Source organism: Pseudorasbora parva, chromosome 13 (genome assembly GCF_024679245.1).
Source record: "Pseudorasbora parva isolate DD20220531a chromosome 13, ASM2467924v1, whole genome shotgun sequence".
Lineage (NCBI taxonomy): Eukaryota > Metazoa > Chordata > Actinopteri > Cypriniformes > Gobionidae > Pseudorasbora > Pseudorasbora parva.
The window spans coordinates 12,454,304-12,480,836 of record NC_090184.1 but is presented as its reverse complement, the minus strand read 5'-3'; the positions used below and the strand labels follow the sequence as shown (position 1 = coordinate 12,480,836).

General features: G+C 40.1%; 1 protein-coding gene across 1 annotated transcript; it reads right to left on the bottom strand.

The window, feature by feature from the left end:
* Window positions 1–9,219: 9,219 nt before the first annotated feature.
* On the bottom strand, window positions 9,220–25,786 carry LOC137038079 (eukaryotic translation initiation factor 2 subunit 2-like). The gene is made up of 9 exons (XM_067412523.1): window positions 25,650–25,786; window positions 25,163–25,340; window positions 24,854–24,954; window positions 22,763–22,895; window positions 22,277–22,371; window positions 22,012–22,160; window positions 21,486–21,542; window positions 21,313–21,398; window positions 9,220–9,662 (listed from the first exon to the last, which is right to left on the bottom strand). Exons 1-9 carry the CDS (start codon window positions 25,662–25,664, stop codon window positions 9,487–9,489), a joined length of 990 nt encoding a protein of 329 aa, XP_067268624.1. The 5' UTR covers window positions 25,665–25,786; the 3' UTR covers window positions 9,220–9,486.
* Window positions 25,787–26,533: the final 747 nt, after the last annotated feature.

Below are 26,533 nucleotides of genomic sequence, written 5' to 3'. Positions count from 1 at the left end.
GTAAAGTTAAGGACTTTGCATCAACACTGTCAATCAAAATATACTTTTTCGGTCTCGGGCCGAATTCTGTCGGGCTCGGTCCTTGTCGGGCCTAACTTTTAAGGCCCGATTACAGCTCTAGGCTCCACGTCTACGCCCGGGTGGAGACTGCTGCTGGGCGGCGGGAGCAGGGGCGGCGGCGGGCGGACGCCCTCGGCGACGAGCAGGCGAAGGTGCTGCCACCGGCGGCGGGGTGGAGGCAGCAGCGGATCGCCGGGGCAGGATGTGCCGGATGGCCTCCATCTGCTTCTGGGCAGCCGAGAACTGCTGGGCAAAGCTCTCGACCGCGTCGCCGAACAACCCAGCCGACGAAATAGGGGAGTCCAGGAACCGGGACTTATCGGTCTCCCTCATGTCGGCCAGGTTGAGCCAGAGATGCCGCTCCTGGACCATCGCCTGGCAAATAGTACGGGCGGCGATGAAAAGGGCTCCTCCCCGGAGGACTTCTGGGCCAGGACTACCCTCGTGCATGTCCATGAGTGCCTGTGCTTGATGCACCTGAAGCAACGCCATGGCATGCAGGGCGGACGCGGCCTGGCCACAGGACCTATAGGCCTTCGCGGACAGACCGGAAGAGAACCTACAAGCCCCAGATGGGAGCTTCCGGTCCCCGCGCCAGGCGGGGGCGGACGTCGGACACAGTTGCATCGTGACCGCCTGCTCCACCGACGGGAGACCCTCATACCCCCTGGCCTGCCCGGCGTCAAGGGTAGTGAGGGGGGAGGAGCCACTAGGTCGCCCGCGGGCGCTAAACGGTTCTTTTCACGACCTAGTCAGCTCCTCATGCACCTCCGGGAAGAAAGGTACCGGGGCGGGACACTTAGAACCAGTGCGGCCCGCCCCGAGAAACCAATCGTCCAACCTAGAAGGCTCGGGACGAGGTGGAGGCTTCCACTCAAGCCCGACCTTTTCGGCGGCCCGGGAAAGCATAGCCATCAACTCCGGGTCCAACTCGACCATTGCCAGTCTCCCAGAGGGAGGCTGTACAGTCAAATCTTCATCCCCAGAGGACTGAAACTCCCCCTCCAATGCAGCGATCGACATGTGTTCGTCCACGGGTGCCCCAAAAGACACCGTCGGCTGCGCATGTGGGTGGCCAACGGGGTCTCCCGGAAACACCACCGGTTGCGGCGGTCGTGAGGGATTAGGGTCCCGCGGAGGCTCACTTGACGGGTTTGTCCTAACCGTAATCCTCAGGTCACCCCGGCCATCCATCAAAGTAGGTCTATTCTGCTGGGCAGGAATAGACCTAGATTGAGCTATGGGTAGGGGGACTCCCCCTTCTCGGAGGAAGGCGAGTCTCGACCTCAGCGCCGCAATATTCATGTTCCCGCAGTGGGAACACAAACTATCCACAAACGCTGCCTCAGCGTGCTGTAAGCCCAGACACGTGATACAGCGCTTGTGACTGTCAGCGGGCAACAGGGAACGACCGCATCCAGAAACGCACGGGTGGAAAGACAGCCTGAAAAGGATGTGTAGCTCTTGTGAGCTCTTTGTGAGGAAAATCTGCTCTTTTAGGAGTTGAAGATAAGATAGATAGATAGATAGATAAATACTTTATTCATCCCCAGCAGGGGAAATTCAGGTGTCGAGTAGCATTCCATAAGAAATAGACACAGTAAGTACAAGAATTAAGAACAGATAAATAAAAATAAAAACAAAAACACACTCTGCCCAAGCAATAAATAAATAATGACAAATAATAAATAAATACATAAATTTAGTTAAGAGTTACTATCAATAGTAATAAAGTGCAAATCAGCGGCATTCATTGTAAAGTCTTATAGCAGCCGGTACAAAAGATCTCCGGAATCGTTCAGTCCTACAGCACAGAGAGAGAGAAGCCGATCGCTACGTGTGCTCTTCTGAGCTACCAAAAAGTCATGTAAAGGATGACTGCTGTTGTTGAGGATGGCCTGTGTCATGCTCATCATTCTTCTCTCTGCCAAAACTCCCACAGAGTCCACGCCTCTCCCCAGGACCGACCCACATTTTTTGACCAGTTTATCTAGTCGTTTACTGTCTCTGACAGTCAGGCAGTTCCCCCAGCACACAACACTGAAAAATATAGCACTGGCAACAACAGACTGATAAAAAAGGTACAACATATCATTGCAGACATCAAATGATTTGAGTCTTCTGAGAAAGAAGAGTCTGCTCTGACCTTTCTTATATGCTACATTAGCATGTACGGACCAGTCAAGTTTGTTATCGAGATGGACACCCAGATATTTATAGGTGGGGACCACCTCGATGCTTTCTCTACCGATCAACACAGACGGATGATGAGTCTTCTGCCTTCTAAAGTCCACAATCATCTCCTTTGTTTTAGTTATATTAAGGTTGAGGCCATTGCACCTGCTCCAGTGTGTGAAATCCTCAAGTACCCTGCTGTACTCCACCTCGTCCCCTCCCTTCACACATGCCACCACTGCTGTATCATCTGAATATTTTTGGATGTGGCAAGAACTAGACTTATATGCGAAGTGAGTTGTATATAGGGTGAAGAGGAAAGGGGAAAGCACTGTTCCCTGTGGAACTCTGATGTTTGTCATAACAGTTCCAGAGACAGCATTTCCCAGTCTGACATACTGTGGCCGGTTTTCTAAGTAATTCGATATCCACTCAATGAATGTAGAATCCAAACCTAATCTCTCGAGTTTCTCTCTAAGGATCAAGGGCTGAATAGTGTTAAATGCACTTGAGAAGTCAAAGAACATTATTCTGACATATCCCCCAGATCCTTCTAAGAAAGACAGAGTCCGATGGAGCATATACAAGACCGCGTCCTCCACTCCCACATTTTCTTGATATGCGAACTGTAGTGGATCAAGTGCTTGCTGCACTTGGGGTTTCAATAGCCGTAGCAGAAGCCTCTCAAAGGTCTTCATAATCACAGATGTCAGAGCCACTGGTCTATAGTCCTTGACCCCCGCCGTTCTCCCTACTTTGGGCACCGGGACAATGCATGATGTCTTCCACCTAACTGGAACCTGCCCAGTTTGTAGACTCATGTTAAAAATGGCGTGTAAAGGCACAGCCAACTCTGACGCACAATCCTTTATGACCCGAGGTAAAATGTCATCCGGGCCCGCAGATTTATAAGGGCGCACTCTTCTCATCTCCACCCGCACCTCATCAACACTGAAATAGCCAAAAAAAGGTACCAACGCAGCAGAGGTATTATAACCGGCAGGTGTAGTGGAACTGGAGGCAGCATTATAGATAGTCGAGCCACTGGATGGAACAGAGCAGGAGGCAGCAGTATAGATGTTAGAGCCACTGGATGGAACAGAGCAGTTGGCAGCATTATAGATGTTCAAGCTGCAGGATGGAACAGAGCAGTTGGCAGCATTATAGATGGTAGAGCCGCTGGATGGAACAAAGCAGTTGGCAGCAGTATAGATGGTAGAGCCGCTGGATGGAACAGAGCAGTTGGCAGCATTATAGATGGTAGAGCCGCTGGGTGAAACAGAGCAGGAGGCAGCATTATAGATGGTAGAGCCGCTGGATGGAACAGAGCAGGAGGCAGCATTATAGATGGTAGAGCCGCTGGATGGAACAGAGCAGGAGGCAGCAGTATAGATGGTAGAGCCGCTGGATGGCACAGAGCAGAAGGCAGCAGTAGAGATTGTAGAGCCGCTGGATGGAACAGAGCAGGAGGCAGCAGTAGAGATAGTAGAGCCGCTGGATGGAACAGAGCAGGAGGCAGCAGTAGAGATGGTAGAGCCGCTGGGTGGATCAGAGCAGGAGGCAGCTGTAGAGATGGTAGAGCCGCTGGATGGAACAGAGCAGGAGGCAGCTGTAGAGATGGTAGAGCCGCTGGGTGGATCAAAGCAGGAGGCAGCAGTATAGATGTTAGAGCCGCTGGATGGAACAAAGCAGGAGGCAGCAGTATAGATGGTAGAGCCGCTGGATGGAACAGGGCAGGAGGCAGCAGTAGAGATGGTAGAGCCGCTGGGTGGAACAGAGCAGGAGGCAGCAGTAAAGATGGTAGAGCCGCTGGATGGAACAGAGCAGGAGGCAGTAGTAGAGATGGTAGAGCCGCTGGGTGGAACAGAGCAGGAGGCAGCATTATAGATGGTAGAGCCGCTGGGTGGAACAGAGCAGGAGGCAGCAGTAGAGATGGTAGAGCCGCAGGATGGGACAGAGCAGTTGGCAGCATTATAGATGGTAGGGCCGCGGAATGGAACAGAGCAGTTGGCAGCAGTATAGATGGCAGAGCCGCTGGATGGAACAGAGCCGGAGGCAGCAGTATAGACGGTCAAGCCGCTGGATGGAACAGAGCAGGAGGCGGAAGTATCAGTGATAGAGCCGCTTGGTGGGATAGAACAAGAGACAGCAGCAGGGATGGTGCAGCTGTTGGTTAGAGATGGTAAGGGAGTGCATGCAGGGTCGAACCTGCTGTAAAAGCAATTGAACTCATTGGCCATTAAAGTATCCCCTGACATCGCATCCCCCTTCCCCTTGAAGCCAGTAATGGCTCTCATGCCCTTCCACACTTCCCTTGTACTGCCGTTCTGAAGTTTCCTCTCCAACTTCCTTTTATATTCCCCTCTGGCCTTCCTTATGTTTCTTTTCAGATCATGTTGAATAGTCCTGGCCCTGTCCCTGTCACCAGCCTTAAATGCCTCCTTTTTCTGATTCAGCAGTAGGGGTGTCAACAATAATCGATTCGGCGATGCATCGCGATGCGGGGTATGAACGATTCAGCATCGATGCGGCAAAGTGCCATAATCGATTATGTCACTGTTTATTTTCTGGCGGACGATAAAGTTGTGAAGTTTCAAATACTTCCGGTTCCGAGAGAATAACAACAACAACAAGGAAGATGGCTGAGGCGGAGGGAGATGACCGCGATAGACGGGTTATTAAAAACGCGCCAACGACCCGAGGTGTGTAGGATTGTACGTATATTTTTTTTTTGCACAATAATCAATGAATCTATAATGACGAAAACCGCCGCAATTCACCTTTATTCCACAAGGTGGCAATGTCTGATACCCAATGATGAAGTGACGTTTCACTCATAGTTACCTCTGACAGAAAACGAAACAATTATAATCTGCAAAACTTGAAATGGGTTAGTGATTTACTTCAGAGAGCAAGTACTAAACACAATCATATGTTAGTGTCACTGTCTCTTGATGATGGATGTGGTCAAGAAGCTGTCAGTGATCAAAATATTGATTTTGAAGACATTGAAAATGAGTTTGGAGAATATGCTGGAGATCGCGAATATGAGGCAGTTGCTGAATATACTGGTAAACGAGCTCTGACGAGGACAGATAATGATGGTATTAAACATCTGCTCAAACTGAATCCTTCCAAGCTCCAAAAGGTAACGAAATAGGTTTTATTTTATTCTTCTGTAGCTGTTACTCTAAAATCAGGAGTTTTATATATTATCACGACAGGTAGAGGTCTATCCATGTTAAATATAGATCTGGGTCGCTAACGACCTGAATATGTAAGAATGTTTGGTGAAACAGTCTTGCATTTAAGGGCTAATTGCATTTTATTTAATTACATTTTATTTTATTTTATAACTTTTATGTCAAAGATACAGGAGACACATAGCAGCCAATACAATCTGTTGTTTAATATCTGCTTGTATTGCCTCATGACTGATGAAAAATTTGCTTTGTGTGCAGTAGAATTTTGATGCATCACAATGCATCGTAGAATCGAATCGAATTGAATCGTTACCTGGTGAATCGTAATCGAATCGAATCGTGAAGGAAGTGACAATGCACACCCCTATTCAGCAGGTTCTTAATGCTACTCGTAATCCAAGGCTTATTATTCGGGAAACACTTCACTGTTCTTACAGGGACTACCACATCCGTGCAAAAATTTATGTAATCAGTAACACAGTCCACTACCCTATCAATATTATCGTCAGTCCCCTGTGTATTCATAAGTGTGCTCCAGTCCGTAGACTGAAAACAGTCCCTCAGAGCTTCGCTAGTCTCTGGAGTCCATTTCCTGTATGATCTGCTGGTTGTAGGCAGCCTCCTCACACAGGGTCTGTACGATGATTTAAGGAAAATCAAGTTATGATCTGACTTTCCAAGTGGGGGCAGGGCCAGTGCATTATAAGCATCCTTAACGTTAATATAGCACAGGTCCAGTGTGTTGTTTAGTCTTGTAGGACAGTTTACATACTGCATAAAGCCACCCAGATGAGTACTGATGTCCACGTGATTAAAATCCCCCGAAATAACATACATTGCCTCCGAATGTTGCAACTGACTTTTTGCCACTGTGTCCTGAATGACGTCACCCGCTACTATAGGATCAGTGCACGGAGGGATGTAAACAACAATGGCGACAATGTGGGAAAATTCCCGTGGCACATAATATGGTCTCAAGCTCACCACTAACACCTCTATGTCCCGACAGCAAACCTTGCATTTCAGTTATGTGACTGGGACAGCACCATTTATTATTCACAAACAGTGCGAGTCCACCTCCTTTGGTTTTACCACTCGATCTAGGATCCTTATCCGCCCGTACCATGGTAAAACCCGGTATACTAACAGCAATATCAGGAATGCTATCAGTTAGCCACGTCTCAGTAAAACAATACAGGCTGCACTCACGATAAGTTCTGTCCATTCTCACCAGGGCCTCCATCTCCTCGCTTTTATTGGGTAGAGAGTTTATATTCCCCATGATGATCGCTGGTAGGAAAGGCTTATATCTCCACTTCCTGGTCCTAAACTTGACACCCGCACGGCGACCACGGAAAGGTTTCTTGAGTTCACGCGGGATAGGATGAATAATACCTTTGGACTTTCCACTTCCCCGCAGGTGAAGGAGCTCTTCCCGCGAATACATTATCGCGCCCATACTATTAGCGTTAACTATTAATACAATCGCAACACAAACACACACGGAGCTACTCAGACTTGCTGCCACCGCAGTTGGCGCATGCGCATGGTTACACAAGGAGAAAGGGGAATCGAAGCACCCAGGGATCGACCGCGGCAGAAATGACAGGATTTGTGTGCAGCCTGTTTTCTGCTCTCACTAGAAAAAGGAATACGCCCACCGAACCAACTGTGTGTGGTGTGTGTGTGTGTGTGTGTGTGTGTGTAAGTGCAACTTCCTCAGTTTTCTGTGAAAACAGCAGCTCTCTCAGCAGCAGAGATCGCGGTCGCGCTGTCTCGTTCCGTCTGGCCAACACAAGAGCGATTTCCCCCAGCACACGCTTTCTCTCTTTCGCATGCTAGATTGCAGGCAGTCAGATGCTTCATCAACGCCATTCGGCTCCGAAGTAAATGACAATGGTGTGTGGTGATCGTTTCCGCTTTATACCGGCGCAGCGGGGCAGGGTGCGATATGCAAAGCACGCATGCCAATGTTCATTGGCCCGTTTTCTAAATCTCGAAGCTGATAGGGGCTCCCAGAAGTGATCCCCATTCGTCGGTCTAGTTCTGACGTACGTCGAACGTGACCGACTGAAAGGGAATGGACTTTATTTCTGATTGAACACAACACGTTGTGGTTGGGATGTGAATTTATTTTATTTTCTTTGAATGTAATGTTTTGTCAATATTGTTGCCTTTTAGGGTGTCTATTCTTTATGCCTTTATGCCTTACACCTAGGGTGTAAATTCTTCTTTACACATGATTGCCAGGATACCCTTTATTTATATATGTGACCAACATAAGTGTTACAAGCTACTTGTGGAGCTTTTTTGTCCAATAATTAAAATCTGTTTTTTCTGAATTAAGTTGCAGGAAATTACTGGTCATCCAATTTTTTATATCAGCTACGCATTCAGCATTCAGATGCAGGGTTTTGAACTGAGTGTCTGCCCTTCTGGATCATGTTTAGATATGGCTTCTTTTTTGAACTATAGAGTTTTAGCCGGCAACGCCGAATGGCACGGTAGTTTGTGTTCACTGACAATGTTTTCTGGAAGTATTCCTGAGCCCATTTTGTGATTTCCAATAAAGTAGCATTCCTGTATGTGATGCAGTGCCGTCTAAGAGCCAGAAGATCACAGGCATCCAGTATGGTTGATAAGTTGCAAATTGGTTCTCGAGCTGTTCCTTAAGTACATGTAACTTTTTCTGGCTCTTAATGCTACCTGTCCCAACTTTTTTGGAATGTACAGCTCTCATGAAATCCAAAAAGAAATGGATGCCATCCTTCTTTAACAGGTCAGGTCTGCCCCAAATGCTTTTCCAATTGTCTTTGAACCAATTCATAGACAATTCAAAAATAACATTCAATTCAATTCTAAAATTACATAAACTGTTTTTTTTTGTTTTTTTTTACTTGTTTACTATATCAACTAAATTACTGATCTGCCAACATTGTCGCTAATGACAATTGAAATAAGCTAGATGACATCAGTTTTCTCCACAGCGGCTTTACAGCCGAATCAAATTCTGTTGCATTATTTTCCTGTTTAACACTGTGAAGCTGCTTTGAAACAATTGGCATTGTAAACAGCGCTATATAAATAAAGTTTACTTGTCTTGACTTGCTCTATGGCCTCTTCTTCGCTCTCCATGCCAGCTCTGTCAGTCTTTCAGATCCAAATGTCATTTCCAGTGACAGTTGAATGATAATCCTACTTTTTCTTTTAAGTGTTCATGATCCATGTCACTATTTTTATGTTGTTTTTTTCTCAATAACCAGTCTGGATCGTTATCTCAACTTTCATGAATGCATCAATGATAAGAAGGAAAAAGTGCAAAAAAAAAAAAAATGTTCATGTTTATTTCAAATAAAATAAAATAAAAATCACATTTCGAATATATGCAAACAAAAAGCCTTTATTTCCAGGTAAGCACTGCGAAACATGCCCAATCATTTGCTGTCCAATGCTCTACTAAAGAAAACAGCACAAATCTGTGATTATGTTTAACTAAATAGGAACTGTGTTCTCATTTTCTAGAGTCCAGAGAAGATTGAAAGTAACACTTTTGCTGAATATCTGGATCATCAAACACTCCCTTGGATCTAGTCTGAACATTATTGCATACTTGTGCAACGACTGTCCCATAAAAACATACATTGACATTTGGAAGACTAGTTTTCCTTTGATAAAAAAACAAAAATGTCCCAATATAAAAGGCTGTGGTTAATTTTCCAATATTATATATATATATATATATATATATATATATATATATATATATATATATATATATATATATATATATAATAAAATACACTCTGGTTATCAAATATGCGGGGCAGGATGGAGGTAAAGCAAAACAAGAAAATCAGAGGCAGCCTGTTCACTAAAGCACACTTGCTTTAGAGTCAGGTTTATTCATATAAATTACCCTCAAAACTTTCTACAGCTCACTCAAGAGGTCCAAGCCTTGAGTCATTCCACTGCGCTTCAGAGGAGAGCAGTAAGGACAATGGTCAGCAGAGCATCAGTCTGGGGAAGAGGCCAAAATAGGGTGTTTATATTAGTTGGCTTTGGCTCGAAGCTGGGCTCTTTTGCCGGTGACAGCCTGGAAGCCAGTTTTGATACTGGCTACAGAGCAACGCGAGTGACAGGTTTCACACTGCAGGAAGTAGAGACGTGTGTCCTTCTGCAGAATTGTATCCGGTGAGCGGCAGGTATGACAAGTCACATATTCCTCTGTGAAACAGAGAAAATGCCTTGTCAAAAATCTATTAGTTAAACTAAATGTACTAGCAGAAAACAATGCTGTGTTCTTCACCTTTAAACCAAGAGTAAAGTGGAATGATATAAACCCAATCATACAAAACACACTACATTCAAAAGGTGGTCACATTGACATTTACATAAATAAATAAAAACGTAATTGTGTAGCTATAGTATAAATATGTAATGGGGAAATATGTATGCGTCTTGACTCAATAGCAAATGACAGAAAGATGCTTCACTTGCATAAACAATTACATTAATCAAGTCTAATGGTTAATAGAATACATGAACTGCTTTTAAAATGTTTAAAATTTGATATTAGGTTTATATGAACATGGCCAAACTAAATTATGCTAACAGCAAGTATGTACTAGGAGTGTTTGATGAGAGGTAATGGCACAGTACATATAGGGATTTAAATGGTTAGTTCACCCAAAAATGAAAATTATTTCATTAATTACTCACCCTCATGTCGTTAGAAACCCGTAACACCTTCGTTCATCTTCGGAACATAAATAAAGATATTTTTGTTGAAAGCTGATGGCTGAGAAAGGCTTCAAAAAGGCCTCCATTGGCATTCAGTATATTTCCACTGACCCACTCACAAGACCCATTAAATGCACTAAGGACGTCGTTACAAAGTCCATCTCACTACATTGGCTGTAAAATAATTTTCCGAAGCAACGAGAATAGTTTTTGTGTGCAAAAAAATCAAAATAATGACTTTATCGGCCAAGTTATTGTCTTCTGTGTAGGTCTCTGACATAAACTCACCTGGAACTTATGCGATAGCGGCGCTCCTCCTCTTCCGGGTCATGTAGTCGCTATGATTCGAGCGGCGGAGCTGCATAATATTTTCGCGCATGCGTCTAGTTCACGTTAATATTTTGGTGGATTAAATCGTTATTTAGATTTTTTTTGTGCGCACTAACTATTTTTGTCACATTGTAAAATTATTGTACAGCCACTGTAATGAGATGGACTTTGTAAAGACATCTTTAGTGCCTTTTATGGGCCTTGTGAGTGGGTCAGTGGGAATGTACAGAATGCCAAAGGAGGCCTCTCTGAAGCCTTTCTCAGCCATCAGCTTTCAACAAAAATATCTTCATTTGTGTTCCGAAGATGAACAAAGGTCTTACAGGTGTCCAACAACATGAGGGGGAGTAATGAATGAAATAATTTTCATTTTTGGGTGAACTAACCCTTTAACAATAAAACTGAAATATTGGTCAATATAGTGCTGGAATTTTAAAGTCCATATATGCTCAACCTGGTGGCCAATCTTCACTAATTTTACATGCCACTAGTAAGAGAGTATGAAGGTTAAATTAGCAGAGCAATAGCACAGCTGTACATTAAAAAAACTGCAATCCACACAACATGTAAGACATTAAAAGTTCAAAAAAAGGACACATATTTAGTGTGCATCTTGCTGCTGCTCATCTGTGACCAGGACAACAAGTCTTTGTGGTGTATCAAGAACCATGGTATCCAGGATAATGTCAGCATACTACCATGTGGGATAAACCACATCCACCAGGTATAACTGTCGATGCAGAAACTGTCTGAAAGGGATGTCTGGGTACTAACCCAGATTGTAGCCAAAAAAAGTAACTTTCTGCCTGCTGAAGCGTTTGTAGCTCTGTACAGCTTTGCTTTTGAATCTCTATTTGATATATTTTCTTTGTTGTCTATACTGCTAAATATAACTTACTCATCACCACATATTGTTTAATATTGCCTATCAAGTTAAATTTGACATCGCTAGCTTTTCTTCTAGCTAGTTTAAATCAATACCATGGGTCACGGGCAAGTGTAAATTCAGAGACAAAAAAATGATCTATGACCTGTCATTTTGTTCGTATCTAAATATGAGGAGGGCGTCCTCACAGAAAGTCCAAAAGCGGATTCGTAGAAACTTGTCACGCTGGAGCTACAGCTGAAGGAAAACAATCGTTATGAGTGATGGAACGTGACTGCGACAATCAGACGATTGCGACAATATGCTTTATGTGTGTTTTTCAAGCAATCTCAATCTCAATGTAGGCTATTTATTGACAATAAAGTATATATGAATAATGCAGTCCTAACTGGCAGCTTTTTAAATGTTTATCTTCTGCTCACCAAAGCTGCATTTATTTAATCAAAAATACAGTTACAACAGTAATATTGTGAAATACCATTACAAATGAAAACAGCCTTTCTCTATGTGAATATAGTAAAGTGTAATTTATTACTGTGATCAAAGCTGAATTTATCATCATTACTCCAATCTTCAGTGTCACATGATCCTTCACTAATCATTGTCATATGAGGATTTCATAATCAAGAAACATTTTTGATGATCATCTGTGTTGAAAACAGTTGTGCTGATAAAATGTTGTAGAAACCATGATACATTTTATTTTTCAGGATTCTTTGATGATAGAAAGTAAATAAATTATTATCTTTGGTAGTATTAAAAATATCACTTGTGATCAATTTAATGTAGCCTATGTCTGATCAACAAAAAATCTCTCTGATCTCTTTTTTCATTTTACCACAAATGTTTGAATGGTATGGTGGTTTCCACAAAAATGAAGCAGCACCATGAGCAGCAAAACTTTTCAACACTGATAATAATCATAAATGTTTGTTGAGCATCAAATCCTAATATGAGAATGATTAGTGACACTGAAGACTGGAGTAATGATGATAAATTCAGCTTTGATCACAGAAATAAATGACACTTTACTATATATTCACATAGCGAACAGATGATGTACAATTTCACTGCTCGTTAAAACATCACACATACTTTATATGAACAAAATCAGTATCATTAGAGAGATTAAAGACTCCAGCGTTGATATTTGAACACTGTTTATGATAAAACTGGGTTGCAGTGACATTAATTTCTTAATTTATGTCAGGAGTGCAAAATAATCAATCCTTTATGAGCGATATTTTATGGATTATCACACACAAATTAATTCTCTCTCGTCTGCAGCGGTTAAGTTGTGTCCACACAGCTTTCAGTTCAGCTCTTAGTTCAAAAGTGCTCAAATTTGTAGAAATATTGATCATCATCACATCAAACAGAATGTAATTTCTATTCATTTCTCACTGAATTATCCGAAAGAGCTGAAACATGCACAGAGCTCACTCTCTCTCTCCAGAAATTACACTCATTTACTGCTATAGGACAGGAAGAATTAGCTAAACTTGCTAAATCATAAAAATCAACTACATGTATGCTTGACCCTATACCGCTAGGCTATTAAAAGAGATGCTTCCAGAGGTCACAAATCCTCTTCTCAATATCACTGATTCATCCTTGACATCAGGATATGTACCTACAACTTTTAAATTAGTTATAATTAATCCACTTATTTAAAAAAAAAAAAACTCGATCCTACAGAATTAGTCAATTACAGGCCAATCTCAAATCTACAGTTTCTGTCAAAAGTACTTGAAAAGGCAGTGTCTTCACAATTATGTTTCTTTTAAGAAAGAAATGGTAACTGTGAGGATTTCTAGTCAGGATTTAGACTGTAGTACTGAGACTGCTCTCATCAGAGTTACAAATGATTTACTCTTATCATCTGATCATGGTTGTATCTCTTTATTAGTGTTACTCGATCTTAACGATGCATTCGATACTATCGACCACAACATTCTTTTGAATGGACTCGAAAATTATGTTGGCATTAGTGGAATTGCATTGGCATAGTTTTACACACTTATATAACCATTATCAGTTTGTAGCAGTAAATGAAAAGGTCACACCGATCACAAGTTCAGTATGCAAGGCTCGGTGCTAGGACCGTTGCTTTTTACCCTGTTTATGCTATGTTATGCTGTCGAAACTTAGCTCTATATTTCTTCATGCCCTGATGAATCTTACTAATTCACAAGATTAACTGAATGCATAGCTGATTTTTTAAATAAATGGATGAATAGTAATTTCCTGCAGCTTAATTCAGAAAAGTATATCTAAATAAATTACGGCACATGCTTTCAATGCAAAATACTAAAAAGTTAGTTTATGCATTCATGAGCTCAAGGCTAGATTACTGTAATGCTCTACTGGGTGGTTGCCCTGCTCGCTTAATAAATAAACTGCAGCTGGTCCGAAACGCAGCAGCTCGAGTTCTTACTAGAAACTAGGGCTGGGCAATAAATCGATTTTAATCGATTCATTCGAGTGTGTAGTTTACGTGGATTTTTGTGAATGAAAATGGGTTCTCTCTTTAAAATCCGCCGACGCTCCCCTCTGGGCTCCCATAATGGCTCAGCCCTCCCCCACGCATTTGCCACAGAGACACACAAAAACAACAAGGATAGTGTCTAACAACATACAGTGTCATTCTTAATTTGTTCAGTTTTTCACAGAACAATTAACAATACCCCGCTGCAAAGTGTTTTTGAAGTCTGAACGGAACCGCACTAATCATTTGAGCTGCGCGGACAACGAAAGCAGCGTGAGCTCATACACGAGCCGATCTCATAACGGACACTGATAAACAGCGTTCGGCGCAGTATTCTCCGTTATGAACCACAGATATCAGATCAAACAGATCTGACTTGGAGACAACTTGAGTGAAGGTCAGGGGTTTCAGTCACAAATCACCAACAGTCACCATGATTTACTGTAGTAAAACCACATGGATTTAAAGGGTTACTTCAGCAATTAACATATGGCTTTGTATCAGTAGAAACCCTGGAGTATAATCAAATGACTGCATTTTATTTCTGGAAAAATTCCTCCCGTGACGCAAATTGACGATATTTGCGTCATCTTTGGAATTTTTGGCCAGAGGCTAAAGACTACAGCCAGCAGAGGGAGCCGTTTCCACATGTTTTCAACCCGGGGATGGGAGATCACATTCACAGCACAGCTCGCAGCTGCAGGCATTCATTTAAACGGATCGGGTGAGCAATGTAAGTGTTTGAACTTCTCAAATTAATTTCTATGAAAGCTAAGCTTCCAAAGGCATGAACTGAAAATGTGCCAGAATGAACACGCGTTGTGAATGTATGCCCTGAATGTGGTCGTGATTACCTCAGCTCACATCACGAGAGCTCATCAGCTCATTTATGACATTAAATGTAATCTGACTTCTGCAGCGTTAGTGCTGTGAGACTCACACGGCAACTCGATCGTTATATTGAACAGACACGTTCAGTATTTAATTGTAGTGTCTGTTCTCTAAATCAAGTCACAGTAATCCAGTTGTGGTGGCTTTGGGAATGGCCTCACAGGGCAGAGGAGCATTCTGGGAATTGTAGTCTTTCATCCCCATGAGACAAAAATACATTTTCTGTCTTTTCTCAGTCTAGAAGGCACCAAAATCAAAAATAATTTCACATTTCTACTACATTAATGACCCAGTTTAAATACAGATTCATCTTTCCAGTGCTGAAGTACCCCTTTAATGTTGTTGTTGTCATTATTTATCTCAGGATTCGTATATCCTTTTGAGATTGAAATTCAAGCCCTTTCCAAGGGGTTTTAAGAGCTTCACACTTATTTCCAGCACTTCAAAGGTCTAAATATCCCATTTTAATGTTATTTTTAATGTTATGGTTTGTAAAACTACAAGTTTAAAGGGGTCTTGTGGAAGAAATAGTCGACTGTTTTTTAAAAAAATGTTATATGTAATCCATTTTGTGGCAAACAAACACTTTTATTAAAAAAAAAAAAGATATGAAATGCCCACCACTATAATCAGCCGAAGAGCACTTATTGATTTATTAGCTATTTCCATTCCCTAATATATGGAGAAAAGTGCGTAGTCGCAAAGTCTCATGAAAAACTAAACTTTTCTTCAGATTGTGACTAACTTACACAGAAAAAAGTAAAGAGCTCCTTTAATAATCACTGAAGCTGTCAGTCAGTTCAGTGTGAGACTATTGAAGAACAATGGTAATCTATATTTAATAAGAGCATAACATAAAAAATTTCCCTATACTTTTTTTGCACATTACTGTTGTTAATAAAAGATAATTTCATCTGCATATCAATGAATAAACTTTTGATATGTACACTGTACATTGCAAAATATATGGTGCCCATTTATACTGTGGAATAGTCTGGGTTTATTCACATGCTGAAAGTTTTCCACTTGTTTTGAACAATTTCTTTGTCATCTGCAGATTGATTTTAAGTGGGTGGGGGGGTTGGGGGTCGATTAAAATCGATTTTTTTTTTTTTTTGCCATATCGCCCAGCCCTAATAGAACCAGGAACTATGATCATATTAGCCCAGTTCTGATAACGCTGTACTGGCTCCCTATTAAGCATTGCAAACATTTTAAAATCATACTTATAAAGCATTAAATAGTTTAGCTCTGCAGTACTTAAGTGAGCTCTTAACACATTATACTCCATCACGTCTATTGCGGTCTCAAAATTCTGGCCAGTTGATAATACCTAGAATATCAAAATCAACTGCAGACGGTCAATCCTTTTCCTATTTAGCACCTAAACTCTGGAACAGTCTTCCTCACATTGTTCAAGAAGCAGACGTCTGTCAGTTTAAATCTAGACTAAAACACATCTGTTTACTCTTGCATTCATACACATTAAACATTTTTAACTTCTATTAAAATCAATTGACTGATTCACTAGGTACTAGGCTGCATTAACTAGGTCAGCTGAAACGAGAACACTTCCCATAACACCTGATGTACTCATTACATCATAAAAAGAATGGCATCTACGCTAATGTTAGTCTCTCTGTTTAAACTGAGGTTTACTGCAGTCAGCCGGATCCAGATCAGATGTTGGATCTGCGCCCAGACATAACCAGTGCCTCCCTCTAGTGTCTGCAGAGACCATGTCAATTAGTGTCTCCTCTGAATTTGCCTCACAGACATGTCATATTCATATTTAATAATTGTTCACTCGACGCATCAACCTAAATAAACCCGTCTCCGGCGCGATGACTCTGATCCTTCAAATATTCATATACAGTGCCTTGCAAAATTATTCATACCCACTGAACTTATCCACATTTTGACACGTTACAACCACAAACAAAATTATTTAATTGGTGGAACATAATTGTGAAGTGGAAGGAAAATGATAAATGGTGTCCAAACATTTTTCCAAATTAATATCTAAAAAGTGTGGATATCTGAAAGATATCTGAAAAATATCTGAAAAAAAGTCATTTGTATTCAGCCCCCATAAATCAATACTTTGTAGAACCACCTTTTGCTGCAAGTCTTTTGGGGTATGTCTCTATCAGTTTTACATATCTAAAGAGTGAAATTTTTGCCCATTCTTCTTTTCAAAATAACTCAGGCTCATTCGGATTGAATGGAGTATCTGTGAAAAGAAATTTTCAAGTCTCGCCACAGATTCTCAATTGGATTTAGGTCTGAACTTTGAATAGGCCATTCCAAGACATGAATATGCTTTGTTCTAAACCATTCAGTGTCGTTGTCCTGCTGGAAGGTGAACCTCTGCCCCAGTCTCAAGTTCTTCGAAGACTCTAACAGGCTTTCATCTAAGATTGCCCTGTATTTGGCTCCATCAGATGAAACTCTCCAAGTTGATTCATTGTTCCTGGTATTATGCTTGATCTATTGATAACGGTCTATGGTTTCTCATAAAATGACTTTATCTTGCTGCTGTTTATTGCTGTAAATCGTGCTACTTTCTACCGGGTGTCTGTTAGATCACAGCACTGGACTAGATATTGTATTGTTCTTCACATACAGTAACTGAAATGTTAAACTGTTAAAAGAAACAGCTTAATAAAATATTGTATACTACGCATCGATATATCTTCCTTTTGTGCTTTGAATTTCTCAATGCAGACAGACTGCTGCACGCTGACTGCTGACTGATGCGCATACACGCTTATATAGGGTATGCATGGACGTCACTTTCCTGCCGGAACATGCCCCTCAGCCGGGGCTGAGGGGCAGAAGAGCTGCTGCGTGACTGGAGTTAATAGAGGAAAACGCGAGTATAGAGCAAATGAGAATGAATGAATGAATGAATGAATGAGGCATTTATATAGTGCTTTCATATATACTACTGTACACCCAAAGTGCTTTGCACTCAAAATAGGTCTCTACTCATGGATGATGCGACGGTAGCCACAGTACAACGCCGCCAGTGTGCTCACTACACACCAGCGATTGGTGGAGAGGAGAGAGGGTGATAGAGCCAATTCAGTGGATGGGGATTATTAGGAGGCCATGATTGGTAGGGCCAATAGGGGGAATTTGGCCAGGACACCAGGGTTACACCCCTACTCTTTTACGAGAAGTGCCATGGGATTTTTAATGACCACAGAGAGTCAGGACCTCGGTTTAACATCTCATCTGATGGACGGTGCTCTTTGACAATATAGTGTCCCCATCACTATACTGGGGTGTTAGGACCCACTCAGACCACAGGGTGAACGCCCACTGCTGGCCTCACTAACACAAATTAAAACATTATCCGTCTAAACTAAAGGTTGGGCTCGATATAGTGTTCCTTAATAGTGTTCACTTTTTCCTTCCCACAGACTTCCCACTGAGGTGCCTTGATACAGCACTCTGGGAAAAGCCTATTTCGTTGAGAAATTTCTTTCTGTGTCTTACCCTCTCGCTTGAGGGTGTCATTGATGGCCTTCTGGACAGCAGTCAGGTCGGCAGTCTTACCCATGATTGCGGATGTGAGTAATGAACCAGGCTGGGAGTTTTTAAAAGCCTCAGGAATCTTTTGCAGGTGTTTAGAGTTAATTAGCTGATTCAGATGATTAGGCTAATAGCTCGTTTAGAGAACCTTTTCATGATATGCTAATTTTTTGAGATTTTCATGTTTTCATGAGCTGTATGCCAAAATCATCAGTATTAAAACAAAAAAAGACCTGAAATATTTCAGTTGGTGTGCAATTAATCTAAAATATATGAAAGTTTAATTTTTATCATTACATTTATGGAAAATAATTAACTTTATCACAATATGCTAATTTTTTGAGAAGGACCTGTATGTTTACTTGTTTTTCACTAAATGTTTAGATTTTATACAATTATTGTGCACTCGTGATTTTGTAACTTTAGCTGCTGAATTACGCACCAATTGAACTTATTCACCATCTAGTTTATAGTAGTATTTTTGTTATAGATATATATTTTTTGTGTGTTTGTGTGTTGTTTTTCCTTTATAATGAAGTTGTGTTTAACTCACAAAAGAGCGATTATCAGTTCAACACATTGAGGTATAGAAATTCTACATAGAATTTTTAAACAAAACTGCATTGGTATCAACCAATTTTTTTATATCGGATTGGATCGGTTCTGAAAAAATGGTATCGGTGCATCCCTAGTTTTAACATGTTAAAAATGTGGAAGAGTTAATTGGGTACATTTGCTAGGCACTGTATTTCCTCAATAAACCTGTCTCTTGTGGTGTATGATTAATATTCTAGCAACATTACAGGCCTTACAGAATCATATTAGATCGGAATATTCAAAAGTTCGAGGTAGGCCAGAGGCCAGAGGCAAACTGGCCCCCCAACTGAGCCTGGTTTCTCCCAAGGTTTATTTTCACCATCATGCCCTGATGGAGTTTTGGTTCCTTGTCGCTGTCGCTTTTGGCTTGGCTTGCTCAGTTGGGGACACTAAAATTTCGATCTAAGTATCCAAATAAAATGAATTATTAAATTAACTGTATCAACTATTTATTGTCGTCATATGATAAATTAAAATTGAAACGACTGTACAGCCAAATCAAATTTTGTTGCAATACTTTCCTATTTAACACCGTGAAGCTGCTTTGAAACAATCGGCATTGCAAAAGCACTATATAAATAACGTTGACTTCACTGGCTCAAAGAGCCACCTGGACTGTTGCGTGCTCAGGGTAAAGCACAGGATGGATCAGTGATGGTTTGGGCTAAATTCCCTACTGTGTTTGCAAAGGAATACTGAACTATTCTGAAGGACCATGCGCACCTAATGGCTGCACATGGTATCAGCATGATAATACACAAAAAAGTATCGGCATGATAATACACAAATACACATTAAAGGGGGGGTGAAACACTCAGTTTCAGTCAGTGTCATGTCAATCTTGAGTACCTATAGAGTAGCATTGCATCCTGCATATCTCCGAAAAGTTTTTATTTTTTTAATAATTATATAAGAAAGATGCGCTGTTCCGAGTCTTTCCGAAAAAAGCCGAGCGGGTGGGGGCGTGTCGTGTGAGCGGAGCTAAATAATGACGTGTGCAGCAGCGCGCTGTGTGTTGAGTCGAGCGTCATCCCTAACAGCGGAAAAAAACTTTATTCAAAATAAAAATATGGCTTTTAATCAGATACAGCCATACATCTATGATCCGGAATCAGACCCAGAGGCTGCAGTTGAACAGGAGCAGCAGAAAAAACGACTAGAGCAGGACGTCTGTATGTGGTAAGTTACAAGTTATACACTAACTATATAATATGCTTAGCGGCTTGTGTTATTTACATATTTATACTTGAATTATATCGTCGTATTTTTGTCTTTGAAGGTGTACATGTGGGAAGTGCAGTTGTGCACGTGTGTTTGTGTGTTTACGCGTGGTTTGTGTAGACAGTAAGCGGACTAAAAGCAGTCTCACTCACCCTTCTAACGTTGGGACTGCTCCATCCTTCAGCATTAGGCGATTGGGAAAATTCGGCGTCGAGCTGGGCCTTGTTTATGAAACAGTCGGCACCGAAATGCAGCGAACAGATATAAACATTCGCGCAACTCAGTTGCTGATCCGGAAAAGCAAATTACATCCACTGTTGCCTTAACGCGGGGTTTTTGGCGAATCTGTGCAGGACTGTCTTGGTCTGGCAACCAAAAACCCACTTTTTTGGTGACATTGTTATGTGCTATGTGTAATTGTCACCTGTCCAGCATCCTACAAGCCCCGCTTTGATGGGCGTAGGCTGTTGCTTTCGCTCTCTCCCTCGCTCTCTCTCACGCGCTTCCGGTAGAATTGTCCGTAAGGCCCATACAAGGAAATTCCGCCCCCACTAACGTCAATGGGGACGCATGATCTCAAAAAACTTGCCGAAACTTATGACTAACCGGAAGTAGTATTTTTGACAAAGAAATACTCCCATCAAACGTCCACCTTAACTTTTGAAACTTTGTCTATGTTTAGTATGGGATTCCAAGTCTTTAACAGTGTAAAAAGATCAGTATGCATGAAACAGCATTTCACCCCCCCTTTAAGACTTGTGACAGAATGGGTTGATGAAAAGGGAAGGTGAAGTTGAACATCTCCCATGGCCTGCACTGTAAATAGATCTAAATATTTTTGAGCCACTTTAGGGTATTTTAGAGGAGCAAGGCAGTAAACTTTTTTCTCCACCAGCATCACATAGTGACCGGATCACTGTTCTGGAAGTAGAATGGCTCAAAATCCCTCTGGCCACTGTGCAGGACTTGTATGTGTCATTCCCAAGACTAATTGATGCTGTATTGGCCACAAAAGGCATACTAATACATTATTGTTGATTGCAACTGGAATTTTGCTTGTTGACCAAAAAAACTAAATAAATAAAATAAATAAATAAATTGTGGTCTAAAGTCATGTGTTTAAATTTCATTGTCCAACCAACAGAAGCTACATATTCATACATTAATTATATTCTACTTACTTATATATCTTCTCAGGACATTCTCTATTTGTTTCTGTTGAAAGCGTCCTTTGATTACAAGCTGGTTATTTCCATCTATGGAGCCACTAGAAATAATAAGACATCTCTTTAGTTAATGGAGAAATCACCTTTTCACATCTGACATAATTTGTCAAAAGTAATTAAAAACTCACCTCGTTCCTAACTCAGCTAAAAGGAATGCCAAAAGATGTTTGGGCTGTCGATGCAACCTGGAAATTAAAAAAGTAAACACGCAATACAAATATTATATGAATTTGTTTTTTTACAAACATTATGAATTATATTTATAATATATGCATATATTTTTTAAAATTTCAGGACATTGAGAAATTTTCAGGACTTTTTCTCTTTTTTCCCCTTTTTTTGCATTTTAGTCCACTAGCGTTTTTCAAATATTAATTTGATAATTTGAATGAGGATTTATTTTATTATGATATTAGAACAGTTGTATCAAGTCCCTGACAAGTCCCTTTAAATTCAATCTTCAGAAATTTAAATGAAAAAAAAAAAAATGCAATAAAACTAAAAAACCTGATTTAAGTCATTGTTAGTGTGTATTTCTTGATAAACACAATGTATTTTTTAACAAATGAAAAGGTAGGACAAAATACCATAATGTGACTGACTCATTCCTAGTTTTCTCAGGAACCAGTAAACATGCTAAATGTTTGCACTCACAGTTTGCAGATGTCAGTGAAGTTTACAAAAGATGTTTTCTTGGTCCCAACTCGGACCACCTGAGGTGGCTTCATCACAAACTTCCTCTTTTCCCCTGCAACCATATCAGGGTTTTTCTCCCTCATGATGTTAAACACCCGGCTCAACAACTGTAAAGACAGACAAGTAAATAATGTAATAAATTAAAGGAGAATTATGTCACAGGCACGGTAGAGTGATGTGTGAGATAGAAGAGAGAAAGTACTCATATGAATCATCATCATACCTCATCATAACTGTAATCTCTCTCTGAACCTGCCCATGCTGGGCCCGATTGTGAACTGAATGTGATCCCTTCTGTGCTTTTATCATCCTCAATGACTGTAGTAAAATGTAAGCGAAGAATTCAGACATTTAAATACTTAATCAGAGCTAATAACTGTCATAAACTCAAAGATTAAAATACATCATTTAGTATATCAAGTAGTGCATTAAAACCCTTAAGAGGGAATTTTAAAAAGAATTTTAAAATCAATTCTGTAGCAGACCAGCAACCAGGGTAATGAAATTAGGGTAGGTGTGATATGTTCATGTTTCTTGTCACCAGTCAGGAGCCTAGCAGCTGTATTGCATAGCAATTGTAGCCTATTAAGAGTAGCCTGACTAATTCCTATATAGAGTGAGGCTGATTAGAATTTAGAATAAAATGTCCTTATTTCATCACAAATTAATTAATCAGCACATTCTAATTAAATGAAGTATATGTTCATACCATCATCTTTTTCCAGAGTGTCTCTTTCCTCGACAAATTCCACTTTTTTTGCTTTCTTTTTTTTAGCTGGAAGCAACAAGTCCAAATCATCTTCCTCCATTATTTCCTGCTGGTCTCCTTCAATTTTCAGCTCCTGGTCACAAAAAAACCCCAAAAAAACAAAAACAAACAAACAACAAAGTTCAAAGTCAACGAAGTTAAAAGAACTATCAAATACAAGAATATGCTTAATGGGCATCACATTAGTTATGAGAAATCCAATTATTTTTCTGCAAACTGGTTCTTTTGGAAAATATGTTTCAATAATTTAGTTAAAAAAACAATGCACACAATAGGACTTTTCACACTGCACTTAACCCAGGGTTATCATTGTTCTAAACCCTGCTGCTTTTAGATACCTTGTAAACCCTGCTTACGGTTTACAAGGTTTTTGCAGTGTTAACTCTGCATTGCGGTGCCAAGCATGTACTCAGTACTCCGTCACCTGCGAGCCACGCCAGTCTCGTGCCCTTTCATGAGGTAGCTCGGAGGCATATAAGGATGAGCGTCACTCCGTTCTTCATACGTTGCTAATTTAGTTAGCTGGATTTGATTGTTGATGATTTGACATAATCTCAGATTGTTTGGTTCTTCGATGCTCATCCTGGACTTGATGTGATAGCAACAGGTCCGTAAACTTAAACCTGCTCGGGAGCATCTTATTTAATGTAAACCGGATTAGATTGCATCTTGAGGTGATACTTAAAATATGTCCCAGGAATAATGTCTTTATAATTTTATTGGAGTCTTACACACATGCAGTTACTCTGAGCCGTGCTCATATTATGGGAGTGGATTAATGCAGCACAAAGATGCAGATAACTTGATCTTGACCCTTGAGAAACTTTAATTAATCTGTTTCTACGTAATAGTTTTACTTCAAATTGATTAAAACATTTTTATGAATTGCTAATTACAACATTGAAATAAAAATGTAAAGGGTGTAAAAATACTATAAAACCGGGAATATAAATAATTGGGAATCATGTTAAGAAATATAATTGATCTATTATAACTTTTTTATTATTGGTTTGGTTATTTGGTTGTTGCCTTATAAAGGTGCAGAAATCATGTTTTTTCTTTTTTTGTCAGGTGGCCTTTTTAATTATATGATGTCATTACGTTGTCTTGACGACAGCCAATGACTGCATTGCTGATCGTGGTTTCGAGTATCAATGCATCTGCCCTCTTCAGTGAATGCAGGAATACCGAGTAATCTTAGATAACTTAAACCAGATATTTTAATCCAATCTGCAAATTCGTTTGAAGAATCAAATTAGCCTGAGATCAGTTATCACGATTAGAAGATCTGGAATCTGTCAAATCATCTCAGATGTATTAAGTGAAGTACGAAGAACAGACCCCAGGCTTGGGGTTTATGTAATGGTTTTGTTTAGGTTTTATTATGTGTGTGCGGGCAGTCGCCCATGAGGGGTTACTTTCACTTTGTTAATTTATTTGATTCAAGTATTTTGAATGTTCGCTGGTTCCCGCCTCCTCCTTCCCATACAAACAAACTTCATTACAGCGCTAAATAAACAGTAGGCTATAATTCAACGTTTGAACACTTTTGAACATTTTCATATAGTGACAAAATATGTGACATTTTTTAATTTGTTAATCCTAGGTAAATTATGAGAAATGATAACACAGGGATCCATTCAAGTGTTAAGTGTATCAAATAATTAATATTAAACATTAGTACAGAGTACAGACACTTAATATGAGGTCCAATTTAAAAAAAAAATAAAAAAAGCTAAGTTAAAGTCGACAATAAAACAGAAGAAGCTATTGTCTTCTTGTCAACTATTGTGACTCATGTTCAAGTGACATAAACAAGGAAAATGTTTGATTAAAGGGGACATTATTTTTTTTTAAATGATGTAAATGGTCAAATTATTTAAGTGTCAGTACATAATACCTAAAGACACTTTAAAGAGTTAATTATGCATCCATGTCAGGTGACTGGTCAGAGTAAAAACATTTTGTGTATTGCAACAGAATGAATCATATAACAATTCCCTGGCAATATCCTTATAAACAACTGCTAACCTTCATGCCTTCATCAACATCGTTTTCAAACACCTTCTTTGGTTTCTTTTTCTTCTTTTTCTGATTAACGAAGTTCAGATCATCTAAATCATCCGAAGGTTCTGTGAAGATAGTTGGAGAACACTGTGGTAAAGGTCCAATCTCAAATTGCACATTTTATACAAACTCCTTTACACATGAAATTTTAATTTAAGGTTCTGGTTTAGATACAACAAGAAATCCAGCGCCACGGTAAGAAAGCAAAAAAACGTAATGGTTTCAACTAAGGAATAAATTGAGCACTGATGTTAATTACTTGCATCTTCTCACCCCTTGTCTTGACGTCATCATCTTCAGGGTCCATTTCTCGCTCCTCTCCTGCTTCAGGTTCAACTTCTCTCTGTTCAATCTGCTGGGCCTCCTCTCCAAATCCATCTACATCTTCGTCGAGCATGAAGGGCTTCTTCTTCTTCTTTTTCTTCTTTGTTGTGGTGGGGTCGAATAAAATCTTTGAACACATAAGGCACCACGCACCAGGTTAATTTGCTTAAGTATGCCTCGCTGCACTAAAAGAAGGCTATGTTTTACTGCTCAAGCAATATTTCTTGTTCTTTGTTAGTTTTAGCAATGTATACAACTAGAATTAATACGTAATGCAATAAAAAAAATACTGCCAAGTACAGAGTAATGTTACGTTATGGGCAACACTGCAACCGCACTATCATCTATTCCAAAGTTATAACAGGATTGAATATTTCTACTCAACTGTGTCAAGATCAAGAAACAATATCAAGAAAATATACAATTAGCACAGTACCTCGTCTTCTGACATGATGACTGAATTAAATATCAATGTCTCGTCCTGTTAAATATTGATCACACTGTTAACGCGACTGCGCTTATCCATCCACTGTCTTGCATCAGCACAAGCAGTGAGCGTTCTTCCGACGACAAATGATTACATCACCTCTACGACAATACTATGCGACTTTCCGTTTCGATTTAGATTTTCAGAAAAAGAAGTGGCCTCAATGTAAACGAAGCTTTACACATTTTGTAAATTACTTTAAATTATATGTTAACATCTTGGAACAAGCAAAAAACAAAAACAAAATGAGAAAAAAACGTTTAAAAAAAACTAAAAAAAAACGTAACATAAATGCTTTAAAAGCTCTGGACTTTATGTAATTTTTTATTTATTTAAATTTCCTGGCAGCTAATGTTAATGTGATACCCTGATTCTATGAGTATGTAATACCTCTCGTTCTCATGGCATTGAATAAACATTTTTTTAAAAAAGATTTAGATTTACAGTAGGCTATATTAATAATTATAATAGTTTGCTTTGTGTGTTCTTCCAAACATATATGGCGCATATCATGAATCGAACGAATGTTAAACGTATTAGCAAGACTTTCTTTTCAGAAACAAACAGCCATGTGCTTTATTGAAAATGAATCCACCCAAACCCATTACCTACATAAAGGTAAAATAAAGAACAATAAGACACTTGCCAAAAAATAAACAAGACAAGAGAGGAACATACAGTATATACACCTTACTCTTATAGTAAATCTCATCAGTCAGCTGAAGCATTTCACAAAGGCATGCTACTCAAGTTGCATCAGCATGCCATTAAGGCACATAACACAGCAGAAACGTCGTTGTAGCCTATATGTTTTTGAGACCAAGAACTAAGAC